At 37.3% G+C, this 9,785-nt stretch overlaps 1 protein-coding gene across 2 annotated transcripts in view; it reads right to left on the bottom strand.

The window, feature by feature from the left end:
• The window catches only part of LOC117179446 (divergent protein kinase domain 2A), a 53,438-nt gene that overhangs the window by 6,583 nt on the left and 37,070 nt on the right, over positions 1-9,785 (bottom strand). For both annotated transcript variants that reach the window (XM_033371267.1, XM_033371268.1), the window contains exon 2: positions 8,883-9,183. In XM_033371267.1, coding sequence (XP_033227158.1) covers positions 8,883-9,183 — 301 coding nt within the window. The remainder of the gene's footprint in view (positions 1-8,882; positions 9,184-9,785) is intronic.

A 9,785-nucleotide genomic window follows, 5' to 3' on the forward strand; every position in this document is an offset into this window, starting at 1 on the left:
ATTTCGCTGGAAGCGGGTGCAATTTTTCAGATTAGCACCCGCTCCCGGCGAAATCCTGCGGTTGTCCTTATGACAAATTTTTAATTATATATTTCGAACCAATTCGTTTCATTCAACAATTTATTCCAGGTGAGCCCGACTGACTCCGCAGCTTTCTATGTAAAATTTCAGACCGAATGAAAGCGCATTAATCATAACTTGTTTAGACAACTCTAAAAGTATAATTATAAAATTCACATACATATGTATAACATTTTTTTTAAATATCTCTAAATCAAACTTATGCCCACGCCTCACCCCCGTAGGATGGTGGGCTAAATGGCAAGAAGAAATCACAATGACAAACCGGCGAAAACCTCTTGTGGCTTGAGAACCCGGAAAGACTCAAGGAGGACAGCTCTCTGCATCCATCTCGCATTTGCTACGGCATGTTTTCGGCGCGCGAGTATGGTTTTCAGGTTACGAGCCAGTGATTTTGTAGTCACCCGCTGGCGACAATTCGGTCACGAATATAATTCATTCCGCAATATCATGTAGAACAATTTAAGACCGCCTCAAATGTACAATGAAGGCTGCTGTCCGAAAATCGTAGTTCCAGAAAATTCGGCACTTCTTGTTTTGAAAAATTAGCTCTATCTCCCTCGGAACGTTCGGCAAGGCTGGGTCGCGGCCATTACCATAAGAGCGACAAAGATGGTGGTAACGGACTCTTGGGGCCGCATCGTGCCTTTAGACACTTATAACTTTGAAATTATTGACGTAATATGTGATTACTCTGTAGAAGTTTCCGTGCATGGTCTTGTCCACGAGCTGTCTGCGGAAGTTCTCAATCTCTGCTTTAATGCCTTCGGCTTTTATAAGTTGGGTATCTGTGCGCACTTTCCTCACTTCTAATGTTAAGATTCAGACCAAGGATGTCGGACGCCTGCTCTGCGGCTTCGTAAAGGAACGCTCCTTTGACAACCATCTCGTGCTTCCTCGCCATTTTTAGGAGAAGATCTCTCCCATTTGCAGGGACGCAAGTTGTACCCAGGATAATCCTATATAAAATTGAGTTCTGTTTTCATACGAAGATTTGTGGAAGCGTTAATCGTAATGCGCTTGTCGCTTTAAATAACGAACATTTATATACTGGTAAAGTAAACATGTCAGAATACATATTACGATCTTTTTTTTAAGAAATCTTTTTAGTCACATTTTAATCATTTTTTGATTCCAATTTAACGTTACTCATAAGTATTAGTCACAGTTAATTTACAGATGTACTTTTTTTTAAAAAGATTTTCAGATTTATTAAAGAATGTTTTATATTTGCTAAAACTATCTACAAATAATGTTCACTATGTGAGAATATAAAAAAATGTTTATTAGGTTATAAACAATTTAAAGAACAAAAGTTATTTTCTAGGAAAGCAATTCTTTATAAAATCAAATAATCATAATTTGTCCATTAGTTACAATGTTTCTAAAGCTAGGGCTGCATATCTTAAATAATGTAACTAATCTAAACCTGTTTCCTTCCTAGTCTGTCAACGTCTGTGTGTGGCAATATTTGCTAATATATCCTCTGTATCGTTGGGACGAAGTCGTGTTTGCCATTATTAAAAATTTGTCTAGGTAATTGAATTAGTTTGTTACGTAGGACAAGAGTATCATTTTTGACGAAACGAGCATTGTAAATTTCATTAAACCATTCATAAATGTGCTGTCCTATCTCAGAGTTTAAATCTAATATCTCGTAATTATTATATCTCTTGCAGTTTTTACCTAATATTAAAATGGGTAGCACCATTCTTTAGGTTTAACGAACTCTTTACATAAAAAGTCTAAGGTTCATTTGCCTGTACATATTACGATATAACCATTGAATGTTGGTATAAGGATTTTCTTGTGCAGAAGGTAAGGTGACTGTTTACATTTAAAATTAGCGTAGCTTTTAAAAATAGTCGATACTTTATCACATAGTTGTAATGGGGTACTATGGGCGTATAGACGTTGCGGATATTTTCAGATATTGGGATAACATGTTGAAGAGAAGCTTTTTCTTTTTCTATGACTAGAATTAATATCACGTATGTTAAAAGGCCTCTAACGAAAGCCACTCTCAGCGCAGTGACTAATCCCAGGTGTATCAAAATGGGTGTGAAACCTATCACCTTGATTTCATAGATAAGGCATCTTATGACCTACATCAACTCTGAAGGTTTTGTTTTTTTAATTGAATCTCTAATTTTTGGTTATAACCCATTTTATTTCCCCTATAATGGCCTTTCCATGCCGCGTAGAGCTTATTAGTTTTTGGTTATCGTAGGACTTTTACCAGATGTCCTATTTTGTAAGCAGGATGGACCCAAAATATGTTCCTATCGATTCTTTCTTTGGTTTTTAAAATTACTAATTCAATTCATTCTCCAGCTTCTCTTATTTCATTGCAAAGTTCACGTATTTTAAATTATTATCTCATTCTCTGTGGTTTTCTGCGGTTGCTGTTTTAATCAGGTTCTTTAGAGTTGAATGCATGTGTTTAATATGACCGTTTAACTGGGGATAAAACGAAGCAGTTTCAATGCGCTTGATGTTTAGAGCCGCTTCCAATTGCTGAATCAATAATACACATATAAAATTTTTTCCTTGTTCTGTAAGGATTGTTTTTGGTGCTCCAAACACGTCAATATAATATTCAAATAGTCCAGTTATTGTTTCGAGTAGGGGACCAAATATATCAAGTACAATCATATTGTTGGGTGATTGTGAAATGTCGGGAATAATTGCCTCTGCTTGCTCTCTTGGACAGGTGGTTTTGTTCAATTCGCTGATACATTTTTTTACAAAATAAATTACTTCTTTATTTATTCTCGACTATTGTCCTATTCGTTTTGCCTTTTCTAATGTATTCTTTTCCCCAAGATAGTTTTGTTGAGCTTCTTTCATAACATTCTTCCTTTCTCCTTTTGCTAATTGAAGAGTCTTATCAAATCATGGATGGAATTGATGGTCAGTGTGAACAGTAGATAGATATTCCATTAACTCTTGAATAACTTCCTTTTCTAGGGGTGTTTTAAGTGGATCTCCAATTATTAACCGTACTATAGTAAATTTCTTATTCATTGCTTCTTGAGTTATTTGTTCAAAATAGTTTAACCATTTTTCTTCATCGAAAAGAGGTAAACTTTCATGAATTATACTTCTCTGGAGTTTAAAATAAAAATTTGGTTTAGTCTTAATTTTTCTTTGCTCTGGTTTCAATCTAGATGTAGCAAAAATGTTCGTGAAAAGTTTTTTGTTCTAATTCTGAGTCATCATCAGTTTCCGTTTCTATTTCAATTTCTGTTCCCTCTTCAGTTAAATTCACATTCGTGGTAAGGCCAAGGTTTGACTAGTCTTCTTATATAATTTAATTTACTGGAAAGAATCTGGATCTGGATAAAGAACCGCTATGAACTGGGATCTTTGACGTTGTGTATCTATATAAAAGCCTTGTGCCCGTCTAAAATTTAAACTTTTAACCAAGAAGATATTGCTGGTTCAAATTAGGAAAACAAAGTACTCGTGCTGCTATCAAGGCTGACCTTAAATCAAACAATGCTTTCTCACGGTCAGGTTCAGTGCTCCCAATTTTGGTATCTTTTCGTATTATGCATGCGTCGCGTCAACAACTGTATTGGTTACCTGTGGCGCGCTTATTTGAAATGAATAATTTTGTTTTTGTTTATAATTGTTTACAACAAATAATACTTATGAAGTGCATAAAGATATTGAAAATGATTTTAAATTCCTATTAATAATAAAAAAAGGTATTTCTTTCTTTGAATTTAAAATCGAGTAATTACTTTTAAGGAATAAGAATGAAAACATTATTTAACGCTTCACTTTAAAACTCTACTTTGTGATCAAAGGATTAGTTTTACTATTTTTAGAAGTAGTGGAATGGAAGCTTCTAATGTGTCCCCTAAGGGTTTACATTTTTTTGCAACTTCTTTCCTATTCCTTTACACACACACACACACAATCATACTTGCTTGGTGCGGGGGAACCTACAGTTTAAGGTGGGTTCCGAAACACCAAGAGCAACAGCTTTAAATACTTAGAAAAAAGCTTTTTTTCTCTAGAGGTACCCGTCCCACGACTTCCCGGAGATGAACAACTCCCTTGCTAGGCTAGTGTTCACCGCATAGACAGCCGAGACTCTTCCAGAGTGCGAGGCGGGAATCGAACCCGCAAGCCGACGGGGTGAGTCCAAAGCCTACGCCTTAGCCCTCACGCCCATCGTCCCACTTCTTATTTTTAGAAGTATTGTTTGTTGCAAGCAATTGTTGTGTGCATTTAGTCATTTCAAATAAGCGCGGCAACGGTAGCCAATCCACATCTCAACGAGACGGATGCTCAACTCCTTTTGAGTTCATTTAGTTAAAGGTCTGGCTATACTAGAGAATTTCTTTATGAATTTTCTATAGCAACCAGCTATTTCAATTAATGATTGTACATCTTTTACTGTGTTAAATTTCTTAAAATCTTGAATTGCTTTAAATTTTACGGGGCTGCGTTTAACTCCTTCTGTTGTGATGAGATATCCTAAACAATCAAGTTGAGGTTTTAAGAATTCGCATTTTGTTGGTTCGAGGCGTAGTACTAATTTGTTGATCCTTTGGAAACCCTGAAACGTTGAAACATTGCAAGGGCATTCTTCAGAGCGAAAGACATTCTATTGTATTCAAATCCACTTATGAAAGTAATTGTCGAACTACAAGAGTCCCACAGGCTGGAGAGACACACTGATCGAACGGGGAAGTCGAAAAGCTTCACAAGGAAACCAGAGAGGGGTGTAGGCGTGCCAATACTGCCAAAACGGATGAACTATGGACCTGATTTATAACCATGAGGGATAAAAACAGGGATGAAGCACGTAAGGCAAAGCAAGAAAGCTGGATTCACTTTTCCACAGACATCGAGAAAGGATCAGAAGCGGCTAGACTAGATAAGCTCTGTTTTCGAAATGTGAATACTATTCTCGGCACTCTGAAATTGCCGAGGGGGGGGGGGGTACTTAGAGTCGTATGATGATACCTTAGCTCGCCTGATGAAGGCAAATTTTCTAGACTTTACGAGGTTTGGAAAAAGAGGACGACACCTATGAGGCAACCAAGGCCGCCTGTAGCCCAACTGAGTCCGAAACGGCGATTAGCCCACGAGATTGTTACACTCTCCAAAGTCAGGTGGACCCTGAAGTAATTCAGTCCTTACAAGTCTCCTGGCCAGGATAGCATATATCCCCATCTTCTTACAGAGTGCTGGGGACAATATCATACGGACGCTGATAAAACATGCTAGGGCTAGTCCGACGTTGAGATATGTTCGGGTAGCATGGAGGGGTAACAGAGTAGTCTCCATTCCAAAAGCAGGCAGGATCAGTTATACTTCACCCAAGAATTTCCATCCCATCAGCCTTACATCTTTCCTACTAAAAAACAGTGGAACGACTTATGGATGAATATTTCCGCGACAACCCCTTATCAAGTACGCCATTTCATAGGGAGTAACACTCATATAAAACTATTCACTCGACCCAGACGGCCCTAAGCAGAAACGTAAACCTGAATGAAGGACAACTAAAGCAGATAGTGATACTACTTTATGTGGAACCTTTGACTCGGGTGTCCGCAGAAAAGTATCTTTTCGCCCCTGCTGTGCTTCTTGGTAGTGGATAAACTGCTTTATCTGCTCACGAGTAAAGGCTACGACGTAACAGGCTATGCGCACGATATACTGATTATCGTGCGAGGCAAATATCTGAATACTCTCTTTGGCGTAATGCAGCAAACACGGAAATAGTGGATTCTTGGTGCAGGAAGACTGGACTATTGGTCAATCCAAGTCAGAGGGACGCCGTTGTATTCAGCAGACGGTATAAGTGGGGAACCACGGGCATTCTGAAATTGGATGGACAACAACTGAAAATCAAAGAACGAGCCATGGGAAAAGATGGGACTTAAACTAGGAGACATTTATGTGGATCCATGAAGCGATCTACCGACTCAGGCTAACCTATGTGGCGTTGGTCTGGTGGAGCGGGGTCGAACTGTACACAGTAAACCCTCGACTGGAATGAATTAAGGGACTGATTTTAGGAAGCGTCACTGGTGTCTTGGATAGGACAGACTCGGGAGAATTCAGTCAAAGTCCTAAGAGAAACGTTTATAGGACATGGAAACCTTGGGTATCACAGGCATAGGATAGAACTTGCAAACAGCCCCATCTGTCGTATGTGCCGAAGGGTAGATGAGATAGCTACTCATATCCTTTGTCACTGCTCCAAGATTGCAGGGAAACGCCTAACATGCACGGGCAGTAACTGCATCAATGAGTAAAATATAGCAACCAACAGCGTGGCTACGGTCATCTTCCTGTGAAGAGGGCTGTGAGGTCAAACTTAAGCTCACAGGAGAATGCAAAGCGATCATCCGAGCGTCCGGAGCGCTGCCATGACAGGGATGACACACAGGCAGAGAACGAAGAGGTAAAGGACCAAAAGAAACACGGAACACGCGCTTGTACCTTCCCGAGGATCGTCCGGGTGCTCCTAGAGCCGCCGCTGGGGGTCAGCGCATACGAAACGGTAGTGATGGTGAGCTGCGAAATGGTCAGGCAGATCTCACTAGTCAAATAACTGGTCAGCAAGAACATCTGTGAAGAAAGGTAAACAGTGGAACATCAACTAAGCCTACTGATGATTTAGCTAAAGTTATTAAATTGCAGCACAACACCTTATCATAAATACCGCGGGAGAGTATCAAGTGGGATACCACCATGAAAGGGGAATTGCTGCATCTCTACTATGAAAGTGCAAAGTTCGAAACTATAATAAAAAAAGAATACAATTTCAGGACGAAATGTACAGCAAAGTATTCTTATATGAAGAAAGTTGCACTAAGAGATCTTATCCCAAAGGTCCAACAATCAAGCAACGGTAAATAATAAGCACATTGTGAGGAGAAAACATCATTAAAAACTGAAGGCATATGTTCTAGGGGTAATAAACCTCAAGATATGTAGAACCAACACAAAGGCATTCTTTTCCCAACATGAGCATTAAAAATGATCTGCGTGTACTGTGCAGCTGTGGCAACCGCTAGAACTCAAACAAATTGGGTCCATTGAATCAATGTAAAATACAAAATAGAATCAGAAAGCTTATAAACCATGTTACTAAAATAATCCAACCTCGGTACATCGAGACATAACAACCAGTAATATTGGATGAGATTATATATTCCAAACGGCAGAGAGTTGATGTTCTTACTACCAGACTGCGTCGCTATAAGAAAAGTAGTGCGAGAAGACTACAAAATCAAACCTTTCAGGCAGACGAAAAAAGTTTTCATCATGAACTGAATGTAAAGCAAAATAAACATCAAGACACCGAAGTACCTCAATCGGAATACATTATTAACTACTGATCGCAGCTTTAGGGGTTTGAGCAGTTTTTTAAAAGAGCAAGTAACTGGAAAACTCCAGTTTCGAACATGGTGCACAAATTCTAGTACAAGTACCGGACGAGTGTACATCCTGCGTTGGCAAGATGCTTTCAGAAGATCATCGAACACTCAGATCTGATTCCAGACTTTATCCTCCAGGGTACAGCGTATATGTTTGCTACAAAACCAGACGATCCAAATCCATTTGAATTTCTTCCAATGGCCTGCTTTCCAGCAACTTATAAATGTCTCACAGCTATAATTACCGATTAGGCAAATGTACAATAAGTATAAATTATTTAAACAATTTTCATAAACAAACTCACAGTTTAGCTATTTTTCAATCTAATAGGCTAATTTCTTAAAGAATGAATTAGGAATGCCTTTCCGATTACTATTTTGCATGATTGTTTATAAATTGACAATAATTATTAATGGTTTAAACAATTTTCTTAAGCAAATTCAGATTTTGGCTATTTTTTAATGAACAAGCACAATTTTTTCACGGAATCAGCCAAGAGTGTCTTTAAGATAACTCTTGGCTATAACAATTTACAAATTTACAACAATTATTATTTGTTTGAACAATTATGAATGTTCAAAATAATTTTCATGAACGAATTCAGAATTTGGCTATTTTTTAGGGACTAGGCGGAATTTCTTTACGGGATCAACAATGAATAAAACCAATAACTCTTTTTTACGATACTTTTTAAATCTAAAATAATGATTATTTGAAAAATTTTCATTAAAAAATAGAGTTTGGTTATTTTGCAATGTGTACTATCAATTTTTCTACAGAATTAGGAAAGAATGTCTTTAAAATACCTCTTTCTTAAGGTGAATTGCAGGTTTATAATGATTATTAGTTATTTAAACAATGTCCATAAACAAGTTCAGAGTTTCTCCATTTTTCAACCAATAGGATCAATTTCTCAAAAAGAATTTACTAAGAATATCTTCAAGATGACTCTTGTATGTAGGGCTCTGCTAATTCCCAAAGAATGATTAATTTTTTAAGCAATTTTCATAAGAAATTTTAAAGTTTGTCTATATTTCAATGACTACGTTCAAATTTCCTTCAAGGAATTTACTAAAAATTTCTTTTCGATGACTCTTTACTATAACAATTTAGAAATTGACATTAATTATTAATTGTTTAAACTACTATTCGTAATAACACGTTCTTTTCTGTCACATATTTTACCAAAACTTTGGACTTCAATGAGAACAATATTTTCACTGCCGAAAAATAACTTTTGTTCGTTAGTTCGCTTATAACGTGATACAACATTTTTTTACAATATTTTTAACTACCACATATTATTTCATTTCATTTTGATTAAAATTTAAATTTTCGGAAATTTAAGCAGCTTAGGAAATTAATAATAAGATTTACGAAAAAAATACCTTTCACTGGAGTTGTTTTATCTACAACAATAATGTTTTCCAAATCAATAAATTTAGCTCTGTTTTTTGAATCAATAGCAATATTATCAGACGAAATATCTGTTAAATAATATGCAAAGTTTTCATCTTGGAATGTGAACATATAAGCTGCGTCAAGTAAAGTGGAAGCAATTGCAGCTCTACGGATCCATGGTTCGCCAGAAAAAGTAGACAATGACGGGCCTACAAATTCTTGAATAACTAGTCTGCCGCAAGCTCCGTAATGTTTGGGAACTGGCCACCCTTTTTCTGATGGTAAAATCTGTTAATAGAAAGAAGAAATAATTATTAGAACGCTCCATTGAAAAACCTTTCCTTGCAATTCAAAACACTTATAAATAATGTAGATAAATGGCCCTGAAAGCGTGGAACGTTCCTGGAAAGTACCGCGGGAACATTTGGAGCATTCCAGCGGAACGTTCCCGGTATGTATAAAATGTCCCCCGCCTGGGTAAGTTCCAAAAACGTTTTATTGGGACCTAAGGGGAACCTTACGTTATTGCTACTTTTGACAACAATTAGCAGCCGTTAGTGTCATTGAACACTACTGCGCATCGAATTAAGTTATATAAATCGTACAAACTATCCTGAACCTCACCATGAAATATTACCTGACAAATGGATATGTTCTTGGTTGAACGAAGCTTCCTGTGATCTTTCAATGAGATATTCCTAATCTTACATTCCGAGTTTCAGGAAATCTTCGCAAAATATGACTAAAAAGGTCCAAACGTGTCAACGTCAAGATTTAGTCGTCGCGAGGCTTTATACAGTCTGTCAAGTTAAAGCGTGGGTGGCTTTACTCGCAGTCGGTAAGGTGTATCGACATGATTTTGGTGTCAAAATATTAAGAAGAGCTCCCTC

The sequence above is a fragment of the Belonocnema kinseyi genome, chromosome 9 (assembly GCF_010883055.1).
Source record: "Belonocnema kinseyi isolate 2016_QV_RU_SX_M_011 chromosome 9, B_treatae_v1, whole genome shotgun sequence".
Lineage (NCBI taxonomy): Eukaryota > Metazoa > Arthropoda > Insecta > Hymenoptera > Cynipidae > Belonocnema > Belonocnema kinseyi.